Source organism: Trachinotus anak, unplaced genomic scaffold, assembly GCF_046630095.1.
Source record: "Trachinotus anak isolate AG129_WGS33_773 ecotype Australia unplaced genomic scaffold, CSIRO_AGI_Tana_v1 ptg000029l, whole genome shotgun sequence".
Lineage (NCBI taxonomy): Eukaryota > Metazoa > Chordata > Actinopteri > Carangiformes > Carangidae > Trachinotus > Trachinotus anak.
The window spans coordinates 199,335-226,399 of record NW_027273880.1 but is presented as its reverse complement, the minus strand read 5'-3'; the positions used below and the strand labels follow the sequence as shown (position 1 = coordinate 226,399).

The window sequence follows — 27,065 nt, the reverse complement described above, 5'->3', positions numbered from 1 at the left end:
AGCTACAGTCTCCACTGTTCAGTCTGTCAGAATATAACAGTGACTTTTAAATGAATATTTTCCCTCCATGACTCTGTCCCCTCGTCGCTCAGTTGAACTCCTGCTGGACACTGACTGTATGGAGGTGTGTGTACATGCTGCTGACCTGTGTGGAGACATTTGTTTCTTTTCCCCTCATCAGGTAAATATTCTTCTCAGTGTCCATTAAACACTGGAAACACTTGCACTTTAACTGAACACGCTCAAAAGAATTCAGCATTATAACATCACTCACACACTAACAGTGGAGGGCGTCTCCTGCCAGCAGCTGTGGTAACTCCAGTCTGCTTCTCCAGCAGGATCATGGTTTGATCTCTGGATCTGGATGATGATCTGCTGCCATGTGACCCAGTTATGTTCGGCAGTCACTAGTTCAGTTGTATTGTGCACCACCCACTTAGGTGAGGCTGGGTAAGGTTACTATATGTCTGCTTAGGGGTTAGGGTGGGCTATACCATATACACTATCTGACTATCAAGTGGTTGTTTAGTTATTTCTAGGTGGCTGCAACTGTCTTTGTAAAATGTTACTTAGTTTAGTCAGATTTGAAATGTGAAACCATCTCCCTCAGTTCTCTGGTCCCGTTTTCTAAGTGCTTTCTGTCTCATTCATTGTGTGACTCTTACATTGTTGGTCCCCTGGTGAACACTGGTGACTGTGTGGGAGGGTTTGCGTTGTGGCCTACCTCAGTGACTCTGTCTGCTCTGGACTTATCTTTTTCCTTCCTCTGTCTCTGAAGTCTTTGCCTCTCCTCTTCATGCTCCTTCTGCTGCTCTGTTGGTTGCTGTGACATCAGCAGCTGCCTCCTTGTCTCCATCTCTGTCTGCTGTAATTAACAATGTCACTCATCAGCTTTATTTTCTTCACTGAGCAAAAATCTTTCTTACCAGCATTTCATCATTACACTGTGGATCAGAAACAGAAATGTAACTGTAACTGACATGTTTCATATCTAAACTCATAACCCAGCAGTGTAGCAACAAGTGCAGTTAATACAACATGACAATTCATCACAAGGAGCTCAAAAGAAGCTTTTTCTGTCACATGAAAACTTTTTTTGTGATCAACAAACTGCACACAGGAATTAAAAAACAATGCAGTCACATGTAATAAAATACTTATTAAATCATCTTTATTTTTCATGTTATCAGTTAAAGAAACTGCAGAAAGTCACAAATGCAACAATTTCAAACCTTTCATGTAAAATTTCTTCCAGAGCAAGTAAATCTACACAGTTTTCCACACATGCAACTTAGACAACAAGTAAAACAAAGTTTTCTGCTTCAAACTGTGTTGTACAAGAGGAAAAAGTACGTTGGCATCTCCTGACTACAAACAGAGATGCACATCTTAATATAATGTCTGTTGGATTGTAACTGATGAAAAAAGTGAGTCACTGAACAGGAAAACACAGGAAAAGTAAATTCTCCTTTTCCACAACATGAAACAGTTTGACCAAAGAGAAATAAGAGAGTGAAGCGAGGAGGTCTTACCTGTCCACAGGCCAAATGTACATAGGACTGTAGAACTCTACTGTCCTGCAGATGATATGCAAATGAGCCTCTATGATGTCAGAGGACGTCACAACATGAGCATTCTATTCCAGCTGTCAGTTCTATTGTCAATGAATTCCAATCATATTATACAGTGAAATCATGTAGAGCACATTTCTTAACAAAAGTACAGGTGAAATAAAGTTCAATTAAATATATAACACAATTTATAACTTATTTATTTACTGTATTTATAAGAGACAATGTACAATATTAAAATCTGATCCCAATGTAACTATATATCTATCCCAATAAAACTTCCACACAGTGATGAAACAGCACTGAGCAAACTAAACAAGCCAAATTACATCCAGTATCTCACACACACACACACACATACACACACACACACACACACACACACACACACACACACACACACACACACACAGGTTTTCGTGTACTACAGGTACACTACTCCACAAACCAGTCTGTTGGTGTATTAGAGGGACACCCCTTTCCACTCTCACCACAGACATGTGGTACATATCAAAAAATCTGTTTTTAGCCCCACAACACAGATTTCACTTCAGAGTTTGTTTACACAAGACACAACTAAAAGTATAACAACCTGACAATATACATAATTATGAGGACAACAGATAATTAGATACCTAAGCCACGCCCGTGACACAGAATAGTATTAGAAGGACTAACATGATTTGTAAGGACAGTGAATATACAACACACAAAAATGTCACTTTAGTGTATTAAAGGGTCAAACATGAATAAATAGAACATGGATAAACACAAACACAAAAGTGAACGCATCGTGTATTAATTGTATTCTCAGTGTGGAGAAGCAGACACTACCACCACGCCAGAAAGGCTTTTAGCCATGACACAAATCTAATAAAATCAATATCAGTTTAAGTGTATGCTATATTAAGAATATTTTTACTGCTTTACCTTGCCATCAAACAGCCCTTTCCGTCAGGAAACTGAGATTATATCGCTTGTTAATTCACTCTATCCAGCACAACAAACTCCATTGACAAAAACAGCAATTTTACCCGGCATCTCACAGAAGTTGCTGGTCTACTGCTGCCTCAATTAGTATGTTTAATTGTGTTACTTTATGTCTTCGGTGTTAGTTCGGGTTAGTTGTGATTTCGTCTAATGTGTGTGATAGCTACACTGACTACGTACGTCATGCAACCTGCTTCAAAAATCCCGAACTATATCATTTTATAATAGTTTGAGTAAGGGAGTGAACCCGCAGTGGAATGATTACCGTGTTTGCTATGTAACGTTAACAGTGAGTTTACACTCTCACTGATTTAGCAATGCTGCTAGCAAAGTTACTTAGCCGAGAAGCTAGCGTTAGCTTTCATTCAGAACTTATCGTTCTTTGTGCAACTTCAAATGTCGGACGAAGTTGGAAGTTGTTGCGTCTCCGTCTTTAATCTTCGTCTCACATGTTTTGCATACTGCAGTTGGTTTTTGTTGACCACCTCATAGTTTTTATACCCGAACAAAACTATCTTTGGTATCATTTTTGCCAACTCGCACCGTTGTTTGGTAATTCTTCTTCGTTGGTTGTAGATAGATAGATAGATAGATAGATGACTTTATTCATCCCCGAAGGGAAATTAGGTTGTTACAGCAGTCCGGTGTATTAGAATACAAAATATACAATAGAATGGAATACTGAGGTAGACTAGAAATAAAAATACAGAATGGCAAGATATAAATAATAATATACTATGTATATGCATATGTAAATAGAAAGTGCGAAAAAGAAGGATACAAATATTGTATGATTTTTGGAGTGGAGTGTTGTGATGATTTAGAGTGCAAAGGGTGACAAGTCATCTTGTGTCATCTTGTCCTGCAATTTGATTGGATGGATGCTGTTGATCAAAATAATGTGGATCGAATTTGATTGGATGTTGTACCGACAGCGCACACACACACACACGCACACACACAGAGGGAGAGAGAGAGAGAGAGAGACGCACACAAGTGGTCCTACATACGTAACATACTTTTTAATCTTTAGGGAAAGTAGCGAGTCTTTTCAAGTCAAAATGTTCAAGTTGCGAGTCTCTTTACATTTTGTCAAGTCGAGTCAAAAGTCAACAAATTCATGACTCGAGTCTGACTCGAGTCCAAGTCATGTGACTCGAGTCCACACTTCTGCCTGATACCTTTTGCTTTCAGATGTCACATGACCATCTTTTGGCCCGTGTTTGAACAAGTGCCAATGAAGTCCATCATCACTTTTTTCATGTCTTCATGACTTATATCAGTGTAAGTCTGCCGCACCGACAGCTGGTACTGCAACATTTTCCTCCAGATTGTGCGTGGACTTCCACCAAACACTGTGACAGTTTCTCCAACAGTAAAATGTTCATCCAGCAAATTCTGCAGCTGCTCTTCATGAAGGAAGAAAAACCTTTGGCAAAGCATGATTATCCAGTTCATGTAAACCCATATTCAACAGTGAAAAGATCTCCTCCTCATGCTGTAGTGTTCCGGTTCCAGCAAATCTGGATCAGACAGAGATAATGCTTCCCAAGCGAAACAAGAAGTGGTCACACTGTGTATCTGGTGCAGTCTGTCTCAGTTCTGTACTCAGTGACTGTGGACTGGATCAGATCCAGAACCTCCTGAGAAACTGGCTGAAATAAAGACAGTCATGTCAGGTTTATGTGTCTCCATCCCACCATCACAGTTTGGTCACTGGTCTCTTTGGGAGAAGGGCTGGGTGATAGGACCAAAACATCATATCAAACATATTCATTTTAATGGTAGAACAGTATTTGATAAAGTATAGTTTTGCATAAATGACACTCTTATAAAACATTTTTATATCTTTATCTTGTCATACGATTTTCATTCCAAATGATCAGTTTACCTTCACTATGAAGTACTGCCAAAGGAGTTTTTTTTTTACTGGATAATACACGGTGGACATACAGACCATATTTTTATATATGATGGATGACAGTACAGTAAAATGTTTCACCTCTGCATGTTCATTTCACTGGAACAGCTCCTCGTGATCTGAAGTACTTTTTTAGTCTTGTGGTCTAAGCCAACCAAGAGGCCAATTGTTTGAACAATTTAAAATGACAGAGACCTTAAAAGTTCTGTGACTATTACTGCAAACTGGAAATAGAAGAAATATCAAAAAGGTCACTGGCTCTCACCCACACCTTGCACTTGCTAACTGCCCCACTCACCTGGACATTTTCCTGAGTGTTTCAGGTATCCAGATGACCTCGTCCACACTTATTCAGTTATTCCAGAATGATCTTGTCATCTCTGTAAAACTCCTTCCAGGGTGGGGCTCTCTCTGGTGCCGTGTTGCTGTATTTGAATTTCCCGCTCACACTTGCTCCTACTGTTCTTCTGTGGGGTTTGCCATAAAGTTTTATCACCACCTACTGAGCTGGCATGCTGATGTGACCATTGTAAATAAAAGATGGATTCATTAATGGTTGTTTTGTGGACGCACATACTTTCTATAACCAGTGGTGGAAGAAGCAGCCTATTCAGATCCTTTGCTTCAGTAACAGTACCAGTACAGCAATGCAGAAGTTCTCCATTACAAGTAAATGTCCTGCATGAAAAATCCTGAAGTAAATGCACATTAGTATGAAGTGTTATCAGCAACATGTAGTTCAAGTATTGAAGTCAAAGTACTGGTTTGGTCCCTGTGAATGATATGTTATTAAATATGACCTCATGAGATGATTCATATTGAAGTATCAGTGTGCCAGCAGCATGTTACCCTTGTAGCTGCTGCAGGTGGAGCTAGTCTGACTCACCTTATACACAGTTTTAGAAACAGGGTCACCAGATAAGTGTGACAGGGGATCAGATGATTCATGGGAAAGCAGAAGTTTTTGTAATACACAACTGACCTTTTGACCTTTTGGATTTGTTTCTCTAGTCTTTGATTTCTGTAGAGATATTGGATCATTCAAACATTTACTGAAATGAAACCATGAACCTTTGATGGTAAAAATTTCAACTCAGACGTCTAAAATGTGACCCTGACCACAAACTGCTTTTTGTGAGACATCAGAAGCCAAAAAGGTTGGAAAGCATTGGTTTCATGTTTAACACTGTGTTGTACATGAAAAGCTTGTTATATTATCCATTGTGTAAAATCTTCCAAATAACTAGTAACTAAAGCTGTCAAATAAATGTAGTAGAGAGGAAGTATAAAGTCACATAAAATGAAAATACTCCACATATCTTCCACATATTTGTACTTCAGTGCAGTACTTGAGTAAATGTACTTAATTACTTTCCAACAACTGTCTCTGACAGCGTTCCATCATGTGTGGTTCTTGTCCTCGTTTGCTTCAGTCTAATAACCACAAAAATGTCACAGTTGCCAATGACACAACCTGCTTGATTTCAAAAAAGTGAAGATATGTTTCATTTGTTCAGCTAGAAATATCAGTCAGTAAACAGCCAGCACACAGACAATCGCTCTTACTTACTGTATGTCCTTCACAAGTATATTTTAATATTCACTGATGTGTCAAATGATATAACAAATGATGCTGACACTTTTGAATGTAAATGGGTATCAGCAGCCTTACAAAGACAGTATTAGGCGACCTCGTGGTGTTAGTGTGTAACAGTCAACAAAAGCTTCATTCTGATACAACACAGTGCTCCAAGGTGACACAAACTGTTCAATAATTCACCAGTTTCTCCACCCTGGAAAACAGAACATATCAAAAGGTACAAGACTTTGATAATAATAATGGCCAGCTTTTCTCAGTTCTGATTGGTCGACTTAACCAAAGCATCCTATTCCAAAGCCCATGGGCATGACAGTAGCACCCACCTCATGTGACAATGGAAACAGCTAAGGGGGCTTTTGACTAAATGTTTAGGATGGCCATTCTTCATCCACGCTGGAGGATACAATGGTTGTTAAGTGCAGAGCAGGTATTGACGTAGGAGAGAAACACATCAACAAAAATGTCAGCCCTAACACCTCGGTATCTCATCACTGGATCTGGTGAACAAGTTGCAGTTCTTCAGTTCTTTGGATTCCTTCAGACTTGATGAGGAGAAAACCTGACGGCCCTTGTCCATACAAGTTGGACTGAAGGAACATGGAACACGTTGGCTGCCTGTCTGTTCTGCCCTCTGTCTGTTCTGCCACAGCCTCCTCCCTGGTCCCTAGGGACCCCTGATGCCTCTTCCTCGGCTCCTCCCTCCGTCTCATTTGCCAGATGTTAGGCATCTGCATACACATGGGAGCACTCATGCACATGAGGGTCGGGATGGGCTGGTCAGGAAAAAAGTCCAAACATGAAGAATCAAATCTTCTTCTCAGGACTGATCCACAGGTGAGGACCTCACACACACAATGAATCTGATGACGCATTTCTGCAAAACTCGTTCTCTCCCTGTTCTGTCAGACTGATGTAATAAAGATGTGTCAAAAAGATGTGAGGTAAGTCGGTCCGTCATGCACAGTTTTTGGAGGAGTGTGGTCCCCTCCTGGATGTGAACTTAATGTAGATGACATTAGTCAAAAAGAAAAAAATCTGCATCAACAAAAAGAAGAAGAAAATTGGCTTTTTAAGCCCCTGGTTCAAACATTTCACCACTTCATCAACAATCATTCACATCATGAATTAATGAGGACGTGTTGTTAATTGTATTTGTTAGTGTCAAATATATTGATGCTGAACGTGTCAGTAAAATGTTTGTTTTCCATCTAAATATCTGATGTTGCAGAATAACCTCCACCTGTGGTAACTCCACCATCATTAGTTCACACTGACCCACCTGAACCGACCTTTACCACTGAGCTGCTGCTGGGGGGCTCCCGCCTATTATAGTCAAATCACATCATCTAATTCAGTGTGTGTGTGTGTGTGTGTGTGTGTGTGTGTGCTATTCAGACACACTGCTGGTTCTATGGTGATGACTTGTGTCAGAGAAATGCACACAGCCTGTGTTCAAAACTGAGCCTTAAAACCAGCCGTCAGGACTTGTGGAACTTTGTGATGTCACAACAAAGCAGTCACTGGCCCCACCATCCAAACTTTGCAGGATTTGGTTTCTCTGAGTGTTTACCTGAAATCTGATTTATTTTTATTGGATCACTCAGAAAACAGGTTTACTAATATACACCCTGAAAAAAGATCACATTAAAAAAGAATAAAAAAGAAAGACAATGAGAATAATACAGAGAAACAAAAGATATTCTCCAAAGATATTTTGCTCTTAACGTATAAAGTGACAGTTTTTCTCTGTGTTCCAAAAAATGACTGTTCAGGGGAGTCAGGAGCTTTCAAACTCACTCAAAGACAGTTTGACAAGTTTCCCTCAGAGCCTTTGAGTTTTCACTTTGGGTGTTGGACTTCAAACTTCACTGAGTCATCTGAGGATCAAACCTTAGTGTAAAACACCTGAAGAGTCTCTAACACTGTGAGACATCAGAATCAGGTTTATCAGAATCAGAATCAGGTTTATTGCCAAGTATGTTTTCACGTACAAGGAATTTGTTCTGGTGAATGGTGCAGAGCGCACCAAAACACCGAGGCAGCCATCTGCGGCGCCATTTAAAAAAGGAGGAATGGGGAAAAAACAAGTGGAGAGGAGAGGAGAAAAAATAACAGAACCCAAACTATACTCCTGGGGGGGGGGGGGGGGGGTACAGTGTGGGATTCGGGAAAAAAACCTCAGCAACATAGGCATATATAAACAAACACATCTTACAACACAGTGACTCAAGACAACTTGCTCCAGGGGAGGGGGTAAAGGGGGGAGGAGGTGATTCCAGTGCAGACAGGCAGCCAGCCGCAGCCGCTGCCATTTAGGCGCAGCTATCGGACCCCGCCCGCCGCGCTGGATGGGAGGAAGTGGCGAAGGCGTGGGATGGGGTTGGGTTGTGAGTTGCATATGTACATGTAAGAGGTGTCCGTGAATGTGTGTGTGTGCATAGGCCTGGGGAGTCGCTTCGTCTAGTTCACAATCAGTGCCTCAGTTCGCAGGGTGTCATCGCGATAACACAGCAAGTTGCCATGGAGACATCCTTGATCGGGTCCTGGACGGAGTCAACATTCCACAGGTGTCCGTGGAGGAGGGGGGGGGGGGGGGGGGGGGGGGGGGGGTAGGAGTAGAAGCGTCTCACTGCAGCGATCTCGTGGGGGAGTTGTTCCAGCACCGGCCTTGGCCAAGGCTGGTGCTGCGGGGGCCGGAACGCAGATTCGATTATGATTGTTTGGGTTAGGGCGAGCAGTCGTATTTCAATAGACACGGCTTACTCTGTTAGTCCATTCTGGTCATCTCCATCCATTCTCCTTTTCAAAGCTGCAAGCTTCTCCAAGATGTGACCCATGTTGCGATTTATGACCACAGTCTGAGCATTAACAGCTCCTTCCAAGGTGGTTCCCAAGTTGCGGTTCACAATCACAGTCTGAGTGCTTACAGCTTTACTCACTCCATCAATTATGTCGGGCAGCGTGGGGATTTGGACTGCTGTCACCGTCTTCTGAATTTTCCGATACACCAGGGCAATGCCTAATCCAATCAGCAGAAAGCCTGATATCACAGTTCCGAATATGTAGAGATCTTCGATGTCCTCAACGGAAAGACTCGCCAGGCACATGACCCTCCACTGCTCCCAGGAGTCCCTCATGTAGCCAGCGGGGTACGTTCCGCCAGGGCAGACAGGTTCCCCCGAACCCGGGCTTCTCGTCGAGAAGATCCTGTCAATTGCGTTGAGAGACCAGTTGACCAATTCCATGATTTTAGATTTAGAGAGCAGTGCGGAGAGAGGCTTCCAAGGTTTAGACAAGACAGGACGAGACGTGAGATGCAAAGCAGGGAAAAAAAGGGAGAGGAGAGAGGGGGAAGATGCGTCCGCCTTCGTTGGGAGCCGGAAGAATGCTCCCAACGACATTTGCTCAGAGACACTGGAGACATCATCTCTAAAAGCTGCTCAGTCTTTACCCCGGGTGCTGGACTTTCTGACGTGATCAGGATCAAACACACCACCTCTAAATGTCTCACCACTTTGAGGCTGTGACAAATTTTCAGTTTTCACTTTGGGTGTTGGACTTCCAGCAGCTTGAGAGACTGAAACAGAAACAAAAACCAGTTCTTCTCTCTGTTCAACAGAGGCTCTCTCTGCTACACTCAACACAGAGACACTGAGGAACCAGGACTGGCCCAGGACCTCAACCCAAAGCCAAACCCAGGATACAGAGGCTGAGTGAAGGTGGTGTTGAAGGTGTGGAGGTGGATCAGTGAGTCAGAGGAGACTCTGTAGAAGGACAGAGAGCCAGCCACATAGTCCACATACACTGCTACTCTGTGAGAGATAGAGGAGGAGGAGATATCTGTTCTTATGTTATTGTGCCAAACATGGTAAAAACCGTCAGAGCAGTTCATACTCCAGGACTGATGGTCCCCTCCAAACACACAGACTTTACTGTTTCCTTTCCTGCTGATTCCTCTGTAACTCACTGATATATGAACCTCTCCTCTCCACTCCACCTCCCAGTAACAGCGACCAGTCAGACCAGTTCCACACAGCAGCTGGTGACACTGGTCAAATCTGTCTGGATGATCAGGATACGACTGATCCTCCTTCACAAGTGTCATCTTCCTGTTGTCGTCAGACAGTTTGATGTTTGTGTTCACTGTGTTTGTGTCGAATGTGAGTTCACAGGAATCTGATAGAGAGAAGGAGACACATCTGCAGTTATTGATCTATTATCTGATCAGTTATTGACAGTCTGATGATGACTCATGACATCAGTGATGTGACAGTTTGAAGATGGTTGAATGTGCTGCTTTGTTTTCATGAGTCAATGAAAAACACACTTACACTTCCTCAGACCTGGTCTCAACCACTGGACTCCAGCAGGCTCCACCCTGAAAGGAGGAGGGGGGGTCAGACCAGCAGCTTCTCTCAACATGCAGACATGGACATTACATGGCTCTCATACACACATTGTTTCATGATTGTGTTCAAGTGGAGGCTTGTATGTATGGACGCACATTCACAGAGAAACAGGAAGTGGAGTCTTTATCTTGTAATTACACGGAGCAGGGAGGAGACATGGAGAAAAGATTTCATCATTTGTTTTCTCCATTTGATCTCAGTTGTGGTGTGAGACACTTTGAGTCTGTGACTCTGAAGCTGCACAAACTAATGTCACAGCAAATAAGATGAAGACACAAAGAGGCTCCTTCATGAAAACTATACAGTTGCTGTAGCTTCACTAGACTTCTTCTGCTCCAGCATTTCAAACCCCATGGTTTGTCCTGTGCTCCGGTGACAGAGCTGACAGCAGCAGCTCGGTTCTGTCCCGGCCCCCAGTCTGATTGAGTGTTAGTTCTGTGAGTTAGTTTGGTCAACTGTGGCTTTTGATCAGGCCCAGTGCCGCTGTGAGTATGAAATAGATTTGGGTTTTGTTTTGGGGGATGTAAATAGATGAATTCACTTTCTTATAAATAGCATTGAAGCTGTAGGGGTGAACTGTCATTTATTTTTGATCTGTTTCCTCCTGTTTTTCTTTACCTTAGGGAGCCAGGCTTAGTTGGTGTCTTTAGTTTCCTTTGTTTTCACCTCGGGTTAGTTAGCACTTTCTGGGAGAGACTTTCTTCTGAGTATAGTTTTGGCCTTGGTTCACCCTGAAGTTGTTGCTTCTAACACTTGTAATAAATGACTTCACTTCCTGACAATACGCTGCTTCCACCGGGGCAGAAACCTCCTTCAGCTTTTATGTTGCGCTCCTATTTCCCTTCACTGGAGCGAAACATCAAGTGATTTGATTTGGGAAGTGGAAGTGATTTGGGTTCAAACAAGTACTTCCTCAACATTAGCTGATCTTCGTTGTCATGGTTACAATAATAACAATGAACGTTCATAGATAGAGCCCTTGAAAGAGAGAGTCGCGTCATCTCCGTTCACTCCAATGGACCATGTTTTTGCAGCAATGGTGGATCATGGAGCGTCTCAATAGTTCCAGGAAGTTAGCAGCAAATAGCAGCAGCACAGTGGAGTAACAACAGAATATGCTGTTTGGGACGCACGTTTGAAAGGTAAGACTTGTAAAGAATGTGACTGTATATTATTGGTACAGCTGAATGATGTTAACATGTACATTAAAGCAGTTTAGTGGTTTCCCCACTAAATTAGAAGATTTAGGGACATTAACAGATAACAGATTAGACTGAGTTACTGGATATGGATAAGGTCAGCAACACACAACATTAGCCAGGAGCAGCCTATTAATTTTAAAATCCGTTCTCGTAATGTCATTTCATCCAACGCTGTGGAATTGGAGTAACAGGCTTCTAAACGTGAATTTTTGGGGGGTTAGTTAAATATTAGTTAAATATATCAGTGGGGCCTGTGTGAATATCCATTTTGGAGAACAAGCTACTGTTACACAATAATACAGGAGTGCTGAGTGGACCACGGTGAGATTGAAAACAAAAAATGGTATGTTTCAAATAAGCCAGCAATAAGGAATCATAGTAAATGCCTATTATACTGCCACATTATATAAGGAATCAGACTTAAAACAGAATGAATGAATACAGAATGTATATTATAAGGACTCATACTGCTGGATTCTGCATCCTGTATGTCAGGGGTGCTACAGGATGAGGAACAGTGAGGGGACAAATGATGTTGCAGGTGGAGGAGCAGTAACCATGACCTGGATGGCTGAGAATCTTCACTTTGAAGTCTGAAGTCTGTTGTATGTTGACGTTCTGTCTAGAATAGAGACTATTAATGTGTAAAATAGCTTCATTATACGTAGTTATGGTTATTTTTTTACACTCAATAAATAGGCTAAAAGCTGCAAATATGATTGTGATCAATACAATATCAATTTCAATTTGACAGACTGATTTGTCCACTGTAGGATTAATGTACGGCTGAGGACGGATGAATTTCTGAGTCAAAGTTGTAGCGTCTGCAGCAACCAACAACAACAACTATAAAAAACATTAGCTCTATCATAGGAGAATATTAACGAATTTGATGAAAGGGTGAACAGTTGGGACTGTTGGATTTTTCTCTGTAACAAAGTAAGGTCTTGACCTTACCCTGTAAAGTGCCTTGAGATAATGTATATTATGATTTGGCGCTACACAAATAAAATTGAATTGAATTGAATTGAATTGGGTTATGGGGACCTCTGCTGGTCACTGTAGACTATTTGGGAAGAACCTACTGTGCATTTCCACATGTTTATTAATGAGGTTATTAATTAAAGCTGACTGTTGATCTCCTCCACTCTGTTTAATCCCAGTGCAGCACATACACACAACAAGCACTTTAAATGACGATCAGCTGGTGGAGTGTGTGCGTGCACGCGCATCGGTTATATGCAGGGAATGCTGACATGAAACTGGCTGGGCAAATTAAATGTAACATTAAATTAACACTACAAAATAAGAACAATAATCACACACAATGTATCAGCTCTCCACCAGATCAAATCAAAACACTTTCATATAGCACCTCATAAATAAATAACAGCGCTGTCAAAACGAATAGTCCCTGTGAACTAAGAAAAACAGTGTGACTGGTTGTGACACAATTTGTACACAGAAGAAGCATTGTGCTTGAAAGGTTACGAAACACTCGAGAAAGAAGCGTTAATGTTGTGAAAAGATACAGGTCACAAGTTTCAGTCAGGACTTTCACAATAAAAGCATGTCTTAAAGCAAAGACCTAAGCAAAAATAGATTTTTATCCATCTGCGCTTGCATAATTTTAGATGGTTTTATTGTTGTTGCTCAGTTGTTATTAGTGCATCAACAGTGAACAGGTCTCTACAGTGTTACGATCCTAATGCTGTGGGTCTGGTGTGGTCTTGTGTTGTTGCTCTCTCTCCTGCTCAGGTGTGGCCCCTACTTTTATGAAACTTTTTATTTTGTTACTTCCCCTCATCCCCTGGTTCCTCATCGGGGGAACATAACAACAGTCTCTGGGATTGTTCTGCTGAAGCAAAGAACTTCTGTACAAATCTGTCATCAGCTGTGACAGAGGAAATGTCTCCAGCTTTTCTCCTCTATCAGACATCGTCTGTCCATACCTGAGAGAGTCCCGTCTCCAGTCTGGATCCTCCAGTCCAGCAGACAGCTGCTTCACTGCTGAGTCTCCTGGATGATTGTAGCTCAGGTCCAGCTCTCTCAGATGGGAGGGGTTGGATCTCAGAGCTGAGGCCAGAGAAGCACAGCCTTCCTCTGTGATCAGACAGCCTGACAGACTGCAGACACACAAAACAACACACAGGAACACTCTGTCAACACTTGGTGGTCTGTTAAACAGTCATCAGATAAACAGGTTGATGAATCCTGACCTGAGAGTTTCCAGTGTACAGTGTGGACTCATCAGTCCAGCAGACAGCAGCTTCACTCCTGAGTCCTGCAGGTTGTTGTTACTCATGTCCAGATCTCTCAGACTAGAGGACTGGGAGCTGAGGACTGAGGACAGAGCTTCACAGCTTCTCTCTGAGAGGTTACAGCCACTCAGTCTACAGAGATGATCATAAGAAATTACAGAAGACAGGAATTTATTTTCTCTCCTGTTGAACAGATAGAATTGTCTTTATATAATGATGAATAATAATCTACACTTACACGGCTTTGTTGGAGGCTTTGACCACTGGCAGCAGCCACAGAAGAGCCTCCTCTGAAGCAGAGTATTTCTTCAGGTCAAACACATCCAGACCTTCTTCTGATGACAGTAAGATGAAGACCAGAGCTGACCATTGAGCAGGAGACAGTTCATCCGTAGAGAGACGTCCTGATCTCAGGGACTGTTGGATCTGCTCCACTAGAGAACGATCATTCAGTTCATTCAGACAGTGGAACAGGTTGATGATTTTCTCTGCAGACAGATTCTCACTCATCTTCTCCTTGATGTACTGGACCGTTTTCTGATTGGTCTGTGAGCCACTTTCTGTCTGTGTCATCAGACCTTGTAGAAGAGTCTGATTGGTCTGCAGTGAAAGACCCAGCAGGAAGCGGAGGAACAAGTCCAGGTGTCCATTTGAACTCTGCAAGACCTTGTCCACAGCTCTCTGGAAAAAGTCTGTTTCTGTAGATTGGACTTTTCTTATTTTTACCTTCTTTGATGTTGTTTGTTCCTCTGACATCAGATTGACTCCAGAGTTGATGAAGGTCATGTGGACATGAAGCGCAGCCAGAAACTCCTGAACACTCAGATGGACGAAGCAGAACACCTTGTCCTGGTACAGCCCTCTCTCCTCTTTAAAGACCTGTGTGAACACTCCTGAGTACACTGAGGCTGCTCTGATATCGATGCCACACTCTGTCAGGTCTGATTCATAGAAGATCAGGTTTCCTTTCTGCAGCTGCTCAAAAGCCAGTTTTCCCAGAGACTCAATCATCTTCCTGGTCTCTGGACTCCAGTGTGGATCTGTCTCAGATCCTCCATCATACTTGACCTTCTTCAGTTTGGACTGAACCACCAGGAAGTGGATGTACATCTCAGTCAGGGTCTTTGGCAGCTCTCCTCCCTCTCTGGTCTTCAACACATCCTCCAGAACTGTAGCAGTGATCCAGCAGAAGACTGGGATGTGGCACATGATGTGGAGGCTTCGTGATGTCTTGATGTGGGAGATGATCCTGCTGGCCTGCTTCTTATCTCTGAGCCTCTTCCTGAAGTACTCCTCCTTCTGTGGGTCAGTGAACCCTCTGACCTCTGTCACCATGTCAACACACTCAGGAGGGATCTGATTGGCTGCTGCAGGTCGTGTGGTTATCCAGAGGCGAGCAGAGGGAAGCAGGTTCCCCCTGATGAGGTTTGTCAGCAGCACGTGCACTGAGGTGGACTCTGTGACATCAGTCAGGATCTCAGTGTTGTGGAAGTCCAGAGGAGGTCGACACTCATCCAGACCGTCAAAGATGAACACAACCTGGAACCGTTCAAACCTGCAGATTCCTGCTTCTTTGGTTTGAGTGAAGAAGTGATGAACAAGTTCCACCAAGCTGAACTTTTTCTCTTTCAGCACATTCAGCTCTCTGAAGGTGAAGGGAAATGTGAACTGTATGTCCTGGTTGGCTTTGTCTTCAGCCCAGTCCAGAGTGAACTTCTGTGTTAAGACTGTTTTCCCAATGCCAGCCACTCCCTTTGTCATCACTGTTCTGATTGGTCCATCTCTTCCAGGTGGGGCTTTAAAGATGTCTTCTCGTCTGATGGTTGTTTCTGGTCTGTGTGGTTTCCTGGAAGCTGTTTCAATCTGTCTGACCTCATGTTCATCATTGACCTCTCCAGCCCCTCCCTCTGTGATGTAGAGCTCTGTGTAGATCTGATTCAGAAAGGTTGGGTTTCCTGCTTTAGAGATCCCCTCAAACACACACTGGAACTTCTCCTTCAGCTCAGATTTAAGTCTATGTTGACAAACTGCAGGATTCCCTGAATGAAGATAAAAGAAACAACAACAACAACATTTTAATTCCCATAAAGAATACATATATGAACATATTTCCCTCATGTGTTGAGTCGTTAGTAAATGTCTCATTTCTGCATCATGTTGAATCTTTAGAGAAATCCTCTTACTGCTCTGCAGACAGTCAGCCAGCTCCTCCTGCTTCATCCTCCTCAGGAAGTTCACCGTGATCTTCACAAATGCCTCTCTGATGCTCCTCTGCTCTTCATCCTCACCGTCCAACGCCTCCTCATCCTCCCTCTGGCTCTCTAAGCATTCTGGGTAATCTGGACCCAGAAGCTTCTGGATCTTCTTCAGCTCGTTCTTCACAAAAGTGACCATGTTCTCCTCCAGAAGCTGGAACAGAAAACTATTTGAGTGACAGCATCAAACTAAAACCATGGAGCCAAACATCAGATCCATGTTGGACAGACTGACAATCCACTGGTCTAACAGTGCAGCATGGAGATGATTGTGAGCAGATGTGAAAGTAGTTGTTGTACATGCACAGACCATGAATATGGAGTCCAGGTGTGTTTGACGCTGCTGGGCAGATTGACCCCTAGGAATCTCTGAGCTCTCCTGGTCCACTCTGTGGAGGAATCATGAAGAATGAGCTCACATTATGTCTGTCCACACAGAGACAGACACAAGCTGAAGGTCCATGAAGTGATGTTTGGATGTGGACAGTGAATCAGACCACTCCCTGTAGAGGTAAAGTTTTACTAGTCCTGCTGATCCCACTAAGAATCAACAGCTCAGTCTGCAGCTGTTTGCAGCTTCCAGCTCAGCTCTCACCAACCCTCCATACAGCTCTCCCTCCTTCACTGAACACTGCTGAAGAGCCCTGAAGCAAGGCACCTAGACCTTCCAGCTGCTCCAGTGGAGCTGCTCACTGTCTGTTTGTGTCAGACTGGTTGTACTGGGCAGCTCCCAGTATGAAAACAAAAGTGAGTCACCCTCACTGTCTGGTTACTTTTATGTATAAAGTATATGTACATGTATTTTCTCACAGCACACAGAGCTGGTCAGTCGACTGCTCATTGATGAACTTCTTCAGTCCACTTGTTGACTAGAAGTAGTTGTGGTTTGACTTGACATCACATTATTCACAGCACAGGATACGGGACAAAATGCTGCGTCCTGTATTGAATCCCTCGTGGGAAACCTAAAGGTAGCCTCCAAGTGGACAGGTGGTTCTTGTGCCTACTATGAAATATAATCCTCTACGTCCACCTCCCTCAGTGATTGGTCAGCTGTGTGCAGGTGAGAAAGTAGGCGGGGTTTGACTTTCTCTCTTCACACAAACTATTTCACTTTTCATGTGAACAACTGAGGTCAACACTCGGGCTTCATGATATTTGTAAAAATGATGATGATGTGATTTTTGTTGGGGCTTGTACCAAACAAAGTCTGGAGAAGATGATTTGTAGGTCGGGGTGTCTCTGTAGCACCACAACACTTATGGTGCTAACAATGCACAACAACGTTGTGACACATTTTACCTTCATCAGTAAACTGCAGCTCCGGTGATTTGGATGTTGCACTTGGCCATATTGTGATTTGGATCATATTTGGATTGATAGTTCAGCCCTAGTCAACACTGTGAATGTCTTCCAGGACAGACTGTCTGAACATGGCAGACGTTATCTCCATATCGAAACCATATCACATCTCCCCCTCTCTATGATGGCCACAGTTTGACCTCCACCTTCCAGTGTGGACGTTCACAACAGACAGAAACACTTTGATTTCAGACCTGGTCCAACAACACGTTGTTCAAACTGCTCCTTTTCTACAATAACCTCAGTTTTACTGTCAGTTACAGCTTACATCTGATCAGCTGATTGACATCCTCCTTTAAAGTCAATGATAACATCCTTTGACTGGTCGCTCTTTAAAGACAGACAGCTGGGTTCAGGAGAGTCTGGTCTCTGCTGCTGGATCCTGAAACAACAACACAACTGATTAATGTGCATGTTGAATAAAAACTGATGAAAAATATGTTCAGTCTTTGAATAAACACAACAACTCATTTTTAGTGTGAAAAGACTTTGTGTCAGTTTGAAATTCTGACCTTTGATCAACAGATTGTCTGAAATCTAAATGATGGAGCAGTGATGTGAGTGCTGAGCTCTGACATGGAGAAGAGTCATGGACAGTTAGAGATCCTCATCTCACCTCTGAGCTCTGGTCTGGCTCTCATGGTCCCCACACAGAGTGGTTTTAGAGGGAGGGGCTCCCTCCTCTCTGTCCTCACACTGATCCATGCTGCTGGATTCACATCCACATCAGCTCACACACACTTTCCACCTTCATGTGGAGACAAACACAAATCATTCATCTGCACATCAACTGAAATTGACATCATTTCTCCTGTAAAAATATCAGCTCCATTGACTGACTCTTCTTCTCTGGTTCATATCAGGGTCAGCTGTATTCAGTCAGCAGTGTGAGGAAGAGGAAGCTGCTGTGCTTCTACCATCAGTCCACTAGATGGAGTCATGAAGCTGCAGTGAGGTGAAGAGCAGCCCAGCTCACACACGATGGACCAACATTGACATCCACTGACACACAGAAGAGAGATCAACTGATTGGATCTGACATTGATCCAACAATATGGAATCAATAATCAATAAAGTGAGTGAGTTCGACTGTATTCACTGATAAAACACTTGCTAAGAGAGAAAGTTAAAAGAGACACAATATCTTTCTTATTGTGTCTCTCACGCAGAGCACAGCCTCAGTCTGGATCCACTCCAGTTTTCAGCTACAGATTCTCCTCAGAAAGTATCCAGGGCCTTTATTGACCCCAGCACAGCTCTTTATTAGAGGCAGCTCTTTATTTCTAACTCCCTCTGTTCAGACCCCTGCACAGACATTTTGAGGGTCCGGTGCTCAAGGGGAAAAAAGAGGTATCTGTCTCACAATTATTCAATTAAATAAAGTTACTTACATATGTATTCATTTCAATACTGTACACTGGCAAATGAAATGATCAATTTACACAGAGACAACCATCTTTAGCTCTGACTTTTTCTACATTTACCACAAGAACAGGCAACAACAAAGAAAACAATGACACGTGAGTTTTCACGTGTATAGACTGTTTGCCCGTGGTCTATATAAAATCATTCAATATCAACAAATCTTCACATCAAACTGAAAGAAACTGGTCTCTAAATAAATAAGACAATAATAAAAAAAACAAACTACCCTCCAAGCTAGAACACAGCAACAACTAGGCTCAGTGTGTTCTGTGCACTGAGGTGAAGGAGCATCATTGGTCAATGAGCTACATCAGTTTTGTGCAGGATAATTAAGGTTTAATCTCCCAAGAATACACCAACAGTAGGATAAGATGTTGATGCATTACAACTGTGAGCCTCACCAGCCTGCAACCGTCAGGCGCCCTGACAGGTACAGTCTGAACAGCCTCAACAGAGTAGAGACTGAGTCAGAAGAGGACAGCTGTCTTGTGGTGAGTGTAGTTACTAGGCCTGTCAATCCATTCAAATATTTAATCACGATTAATCGCATGAGTGATCATAGTTAATCATGATTAATCGCATATTTTTAATCTGTTCTACATGTACCTTAAACTGATTGTTTTCAAATTGTAATCCTCTTTTCAGCATGAGAATAGACAAATGCTTGTTTTATGCAAAATAATCATGTTTATTTATTGCTACAATGAGAAATACTCTCAGTTCAAGTAACTAACATGTGCAAACTGCATTGTAAAACAAGGTGCTGAAATAAACTAAAACAAAAGACAATTTACTAACTGTAACATTATAGTAATGTGGTATTTGAGAGTAGACGTACTGCGGTGGTGCGTAAATTCACCGCGACAATAAACACAAATGACTTTTGTCCTGTCGAGAGAGCCATCTGGCGAGACTTTGAAGCTGAACTTGCCTTTCAAAATATCTTTTTTATCCATTACTGCCTATCTATCTATCTATCTATCTATCTATCTATCTATCTATCTATCTATCTATCTATCTATCTATTATAAGGTCTGATAATAGATCCATGATTACTGCTCACGACGGCATCGACCTCGGTCATTGCTTCCTGATCTCCCGAGCTACGGAGTGGCCCGAGGTTCAAATGTCACAAGCGTTGATCACGTTAAACAACTACTCCCGTTACAGGCAGTTGCGTTAGTTCACTTTGACAGCATTAGTAGTTACACAGGACGATCTCATCAGCAAGTGTCCAGCACTAACATCATACAGAGCCTTAAAGCCTGTCAGCCCTCAGCCCGCCGCTGTGTCCACATCAGTCCTGCGGTTCAATCTACTGACACCGAGCACACACAGTCATGTGGGTCCACGCTTCAGCCACAGCTCTGACTCGGCTACAGTCACATCATAACAACACAACAACAACACAACGACACGTTGAAGGTGAGGTGACTCAGGTAACGACAGGTGTTCACGAGTGAAACGTTACCTTCAGAGGAGAAGACCACCTGCGGCACAGCGCTGGTTCAAAGTGAAACTAAAGCTCAACCAGGAAACGGGAGGAGGAGGAAGAGCCTTTTTTTCTGTCAGCATCTTTATTGAGCATGGATGTCACAACAGAGTGAACATGAACACAGACAGACAAAAACAGCACTGATCAATATCTTATCATGAACACATAGAGAACTACTGTAACAGAGCCAGAAGGAGTGACCGAAACAAAATATTCACCAGCACTAATCCACAGTTACTGCAGCGGTCTTATTATTGGAGTTGAAAATAGTTTAATGTCCATTTTCAAAACCCACAAACAAGTGTTTCAGCTAAATTTAGATTAATGGATGTGACATTTTGCTAAAATAATCAGCATATTGATGAAATACTATATATGAATAGAGAACAAGGAAAACATGTTGCCAGTGCACTTCTCATTCATGCTCAATGTCACCTGCCCCTCACCGAACCCAGCCAGCGCCCTGACTCCACTCTGTTATATGTACACAGCAAAACCTGCCGTGTTGTTTTTCCAGTGTAAGTACATTTGAGTGGGTGGGTGCTGGTTTAACACCTGCAGTGATAATAAAGCTCTGAGAGTTAAATGTTGACACCTGTGACTGTGAGGTGCGCAGCCCGCCTTTTTCACTGGATGGGAAAGAAAATCCTTGTGTGGGTTGTGTGGATGAACGTTACACGGCTTAGAGAAGGTAAGAACCGAATATCTTTACGTCTACCGGATGGTAAACGCTGTATGAAGTCGTGATAAATCATGGGGTGTAAAACAACTGAGCTGTTATTGACGCTGGTTGAGGCAGGCTGTTCATTAAAGTTAAAGTCATTCACGTTTGCTGGCAAGGAGTGGCTGCTTGAAGCAAAAGTTAACCAGTGGCAACGTATCGGCCAAATATTAAGTATTATGATAAAATAACTGTTTTTAAATGTATTAAGGTGAGGTGGATTCATGTTAACATTGATGGTGAGTTTTTTTGTCCAATGTAAAACTGTGCAACAATGTGGGGGAGGGGTGGTGGCGTCTCCGTTTAATCAGGCTTATACTCTCCTGTGTTAGCTTCTCTGCATTGGCTCCCTGTAAACTCCAGGATAGAATTTAAAATCCTCCTCCTCACCTACAAAGCCATTAATGGTCAGGCACCATCGTACCTTGGAGAGCTTATAGTTCCCTATTTTCCCAATAGGACACTTCGCTCTCTAAATGCAGGTCTACTTGTGGTTCCCAGAGTTTGTAAGAGCAGAATGGGGGGCAGAGCCTTCAGCTATCAGGCTCCTCTCCTGTGGAACCAGCTCCCAGTGTGGGTTCAGGAGGCAGACCCCCTCTCTACCTTTAAGATCAGGCTTAAAACTGTCCTATTTAGTAAAGCTTATAGTTAGGGCTGGCTCAGGTATGTCCTGACCCATCCCTTAGCTATGCTGCTATAGAGCTAGACTGCTGGGGGATTCCCATGATTCACTGGGCTCTCTCTCTCTCTCTCTCTCTCTCTCTCGATGACTTCATGCCATTAACTTTGTATTTTTTCTCTCCCGTAGTTTGTGCTTCTCCTCTCTCTCCCTCTCTCTGTCCTCATTCTGCAGGTCTCTCTGCCTCTGGAGCAGCAGGATCCAGATCCACCACTACTCATCTTTACTATTAACCACTGTTACCTGTCATTGTTTGTGATAACACCATTACCGACACAGCTGTTCCTGGTCTCTCTCTCTTCTCTCCCCTCTCCTCCTCCCACCCCCCGTTTTTTATCTCCTCCTAAACCCAACCGGTCGAGGCAGACGCCCCCACCCTGAGCCCGGTTCTGTTGGAGGTTTCTTCCTGTTAAAAGGGAGTTTTTCCTCCCCCCTCTCGCCAAGCGCTGCTCTTTGTGGGAACTGTTGGGTTTTTCTCTGTAACAAAGTAAGGTCTTGACCTTGCCCTGTAAAGTGCCTTGAGATAATGTACATTATGATGTGGCACTATACAAATAAAATTGAATTGAATTGAATTAAACAACACTTCAGAAAGGTGTTTAAGGTCCTGTGTCCCTGTCTTTTTCCTCCACGTTTCGGTGCCAGCACTTTGAAAAAGCAAACAGGGAAAGCAATAAAAGGTATAACTCACACCACATCCAGATATCCAGCTCCATCTGTTGTAACAAGAGCAGGAGAAGCCTTGAGTGTAGGCCCATCCTCAATCACCTGCCTGCTGCTTCATGTTTAAGTTGAGCTGGTCCGGTCCAAGCTCCTTTATCCTCTTTTCTCTTCCAGTGTGCGTCCTGTCAGAGGATGTTTCTGTACAGAAATCACTGAATTTTCTTTCTCCACGGGTCCACTTGAACTTGTCATCTTGTGAAAGCTCCGGTCTAACAATCAGCAGCAGTTGCAAATATGAAGGTCCATAGAAAACTGTCCAATCAGTTGAAATAATATCATTAATATCATATGTCATGTGTCTTTCACATCTGGATAATTGACCAGAGGCCACTGTTTACAACAGTATAATACTGTAACATACTGTTCAATATTCATCCCTCACATGTGAACTCAGTTACTGAGGACGACTCGTTTAAGTTTCTTTAACCTGCAAGTCAGAGAACTTTCCAACAGTTCATAAGTCTGTTGTTTTGTATCAACCAGTGCTCTTTTTTTCTTTTTTATTGTTTGCTTGGTTTACAGGAGCTCATCATTGGTGAATGAGGATATCACCCAAACTCTGCAGTCGTCCTCTCTCACTGGTCACGCCTTCTTTCTCCTCTCTCTTTCTCCATTTAAGGGTCATGTCAGGAACATTTTTCACTCCTTTCTTCTTGAATGACTCTTTGCTCGTATTGTAAACCGACAAACAACTGACAGGAAACATCAGACTCCAGGAGTCAGGAGTAGGTTTATCATGTCATATGACTGACAGGCATCAGCTTGAGTGCTCATTGCAAGCTGACAGAGCAGGGGGAAGTAGAACTCAAACTAACCTCCCTGACTGAACATAACAGGATCACCTTAAAATCTACCTTAATGTAAAATTTCTTCCAGAGCAAGTAAATCTCCACAGTTTTCCACACATGCAACTTAGACAACAAGTAAAACAAAGTTTCCTGCTTCAAACTGTGTTGTACAAGAGGAAAAAGTACGTTGGCATCTCCTGATTACAAACAGAGATGCACATCTTAATATAATGCCTGTTGGATTGTAACTGATGAAAAAAGTGACTCACTGAACAGGAAAACACAGGAAAAGTAAATTCTCCTTTTCCACAACATGAAACAGTTTGACCAAAGAGAAATAAGAGAGTGAAGCGAGGAGGTCTTACCTGTCCACAGGCCAAATGTACATAGGACTGTAGAACTCTACTGTCCTGCAGATGATATGCAAATGAGCCTCTATGATGTCAGAGGACGTCACAACATGAGCGTTCTATTCCAGCTGTCAGTTCTATTGTCAATGAATTCCAATCATTTTATACAGTGAAATCATGTAGAGCACATTTCTTGACAAAAGTACAGGTGAAATAAAGTTCAATAAAATATATAACACAATTTATAACTTATTTATTTACTGTATTTATAAGAGACAATGTACAATATTAAATATGGGGCTATCTGATGCAGTGTAGCAGAGTTAGCCTGAGGCTAATTTTCATCTGCAGTCCCAATAAAACTTCCACACAGTGATGAAACAGCACTGAGAAAACTAAACTATGAATAAATAAACTTCACTCACTAACTTTATTCAGCTTTGTGTTTCATTAAACATGACCTTGGAGAGGACATCAGGTTGTGACATTTCTATAGACCACAAACACAAAAATAATACAACTGAAAAGTCATCAAAAATAGTCAAATGTGATAAGTTCAATGATTTTGATGAAGTCATTAAAACAGTTATATTAAATATTACATTTTTAACTATTACCTATTACCTCAAAAGTAACCCTCCCAACACTGATAATTCCATCTAAATCCTCACAATATGAAGGGTTGATAGGCCCATAATTGTTGTGGTCATTATTAGTAGTATCTATAGAAGACTCAATAACAGTTGCTGCAATAACAATAATACTGATGATTAATTAGCAGTGTCAAAAAAAAATCAATCAGGAAGGAGAAATGATTAATGCCACACAGTCACACAAGAATCTGAAGATTTATGAACAAATATTTTAACCTTATGCCACTGAAATAAACTGATGCTACATATGCTACTGACTAGATGACAAAAATGATCTCTAAATAAGTCAACAAAACATCACACGTTCTTCAGTTAAAAAACAACCAAACACATAAACACATAAAAAGAGACACAAAACATCACTATCAAAACTACTATGTAGATTATTCTTCATGAAACAACAGACTCATTATCCGTGGGCGAGGACAGACCTGTTGTCACAGAGTTACAGTGCATTCAGACCCTTCCACTTTTCCACATTGTGTTATTTTACAGGTGTGCTCCTTTCCACAATAAGTCCAACCAGCTGAATTTACCACAGACTGACTCCAGTCAAGGTGGAGAAACATCTCAGAGATGATGACGAGAAATGGAACCTGAGCTAAAGTTCAACTGTCACAGCAAAGTGTCTGAATACTTGTGGAAATGTGATATTTCAGTTTTTCCTTTTTAATACATCTCCAAAAAAAATCTTCAGAAATTCTGTTTTCACTTTGTCATGATTGAATTACATTACGTAATAAATACATAATCAATAATCAATACATAAAGCCCCTTTAAGGAGGTTTCCTTCTGAATGATGTTGGCAATTTAGCAGTTTTCTCACTAGATTTGGCAACTTTTAAATGAATATCAAATGAATTCCAGTGCTCTGTTCATAATACTAATACTTCAGTTACACAGTCTGTTCAACAGTCTGCGTAAAACAGTGTTTTTAATATTAGTGTTAGATTCAGATGCACATTGAGGGGCTGCTTGAAAAAAATAGCTAATTATATAGGTAATTACAGTCAGTATAATTGAATTATCTTTAGATTAAAACTATTAATAATCTAAACCCGGAAAAGAGACTCACATCAGAATCATAAAATCCTTCTCAGTCTATGAATCTCTGGAAGAGTCACTCAGCATCAGCAGACGTGTGTTTGAGCCCAGGAATCATGGGAAACACCTCTTTCTGAACAGAGAGCACTCACACTGCACATCTAACCTGTGTGCTGTTGCCACAGAAACCTGACAGCACGGCTGTAGTGGTGACAGCGACTGTGCGCTTGGTGTTGGTGACGCTGACAGTGTTGTATTGCGAGAAGCAGACGTGTGGTGGTGGGACATGCAGTGTTCCTGTTGAAGCAGGTGGAGCTGTGGCTGAGCAGGACACCACAGTAGAGTCTGACTCTGTAACATGTTGAGAGGCTTCATGCAGCTCTGCAGAGAAACAGATATTGAACAAATATCAAATGGAGGAAGTTGTTAGTTTGTACAAAAGTCTGCACAAACTGCTCATTGAAACAGGTTCCACTTGTAATGCAGTCAGATCTCACCATAGATCTGGAGGCAGGTTGTAACACTGAGATCACTGTCAGGGCTGGTTTGAAACAAACAGCGACAGCAGCCTTCATCCTGCTCCGTCACATTCCTGATAACTATGGAGCAGTTCTGCACTCCATCATCTTTAAACTCCACTTTATCTCTAAAATCAGGACTGACACTGAGACCAAGCTTTTTGTTGTTGGTGGCAATATTCTTCTCCCCGCTGGATAAAACTCTCTCCAACGTGACTTGACTAACATCTCCAGATTTCATGAGTGGGCAGTTGGAACGAGCCTTTTCTCCCGCTGCTGCCTCCACAGTCTGCTGTGTTTGTACCACAGCTGTTGGACCTGCATGGAGGGAGTGAAAATACAGTTCAGTTTAAGATCTGAGCTTCCAGCTGTGTGTGAGCAAGAGCATCACTGCACAACAGTGATTTGTAGAAACTACAACTTGATGAAATCTGTCATCACATGGCATCCAGGCCACGTTTTCTTACACTGAGCGCTCAAAATGCTATTAAACTCTATTAAATCTGGAGGGGACTTGTATTCTGACCTTTATGGTGACTGCATTAAAAACACATGCAGCATTAACTATTTCATTCTGTTGTTTTTCTCACTGTCCAAAGACAAGCGCTGCAGTATTCAAGTCTTGAACTGTCATACAGGAAGTATAAAAGATTATATTATATAAAAGCTCACCCTGGGCCGTTTCCGTGCATTTACCCTCAAGCTCTGATAACAAGTGCACTTTAACTTTGGGGGCTCGGTGCCTCTGGGGGAAAAGTCCTTCTGATGTGCTGCTTCTCTGTATAAACACTGATCTCGTGCTCATAAACTGTTCAAAATGTGGGGACGAATTGTATCTGCAGCAGTGCAGTGCAACAGCACTTTTATTATTCAGTGTAATAGTGCACCGTATCCTCCATATTCAGTGTGGCCCCAAACTCTGATGCATGATGGGACTGTGGCGGCTGCGCAACATCTTTAGAGAGACCAGTTAGAGACGTCAGACTTTTTGTTTTCTCAGAGACAACAAGCAGAAACACCACTTTGACCGTGGGACAAGGAAACGACCTGAGGTGTGGGAAGGTGAAAGAGGAAGAATTAGACAGCAGAACCATTGGC

At 42.4% G+C, this 27,065-nt stretch overlaps 2 protein-coding genes and 1 long non-coding RNA gene across 5 annotated transcripts in view; 1 reads left to right on the top strand and 2 right to left on the bottom strand.

The window, feature by feature from the left end:
* LOC139611994 (protein NLRC3-like) overlaps positions 1–27,065 on the top strand; it is a 266,035-nt gene that overhangs the window by 167,769 nt on the left and 71,201 nt on the right. The gene's annotated exons all lie outside the window — the stretch shown is intronic.
* LOC139612017 (uncharacterized) lies at positions 6,057–8,009 on the bottom strand. The gene is made up of 2 exons (XR_011686420.1): positions 7,613–8,009; positions 6,057–7,361 (listed from the first exon to the last, which is right to left on the bottom strand). It is a non-coding gene; the product is annotated as an uncharacterized lncRNA (long non-coding RNA).
* On the bottom strand, positions 9,485–20,553 carry LOC139612006 (NLR family CARD domain-containing protein 3-like). 3 transcript variants are annotated; one of them, XM_071467137.1, is made up of 10 exons: positions 20,468–20,553; positions 18,188–18,319; positions 17,840–17,953; positions 16,520–16,598; positions 16,138–16,363; positions 14,193–15,993; positions 13,913–14,086; positions 13,646–13,819; positions 10,414–10,460; positions 9,485–10,258 (listed from the first exon to the last, which is right to left on the bottom strand). In XM_071467137.1, exons 2-10 carry the CDS (start codon positions 18,274–18,276, stop codon positions 9,720–9,722), a joined length of 3,243 nt encoding a protein of 1,080 aa, XP_071323238.1. In that variant the 5' UTR covers positions 18,277–18,319; positions 20,468–20,553; the 3' UTR covers positions 9,485–9,719. The 3 variants fall into 3 exon arrangements, with proteins under 3 accessions (XP_071323238.1, XP_071323239.1, XP_071323241.1); XM_071467138.1 differs by having other exon boundaries at positions 19,928–20,504; XM_071467140.1 differs by lacking the exons at positions 16,520–16,598; positions 18,188–18,319; positions 20,468–20,553 and having other exon boundaries at positions 17,840–17,955.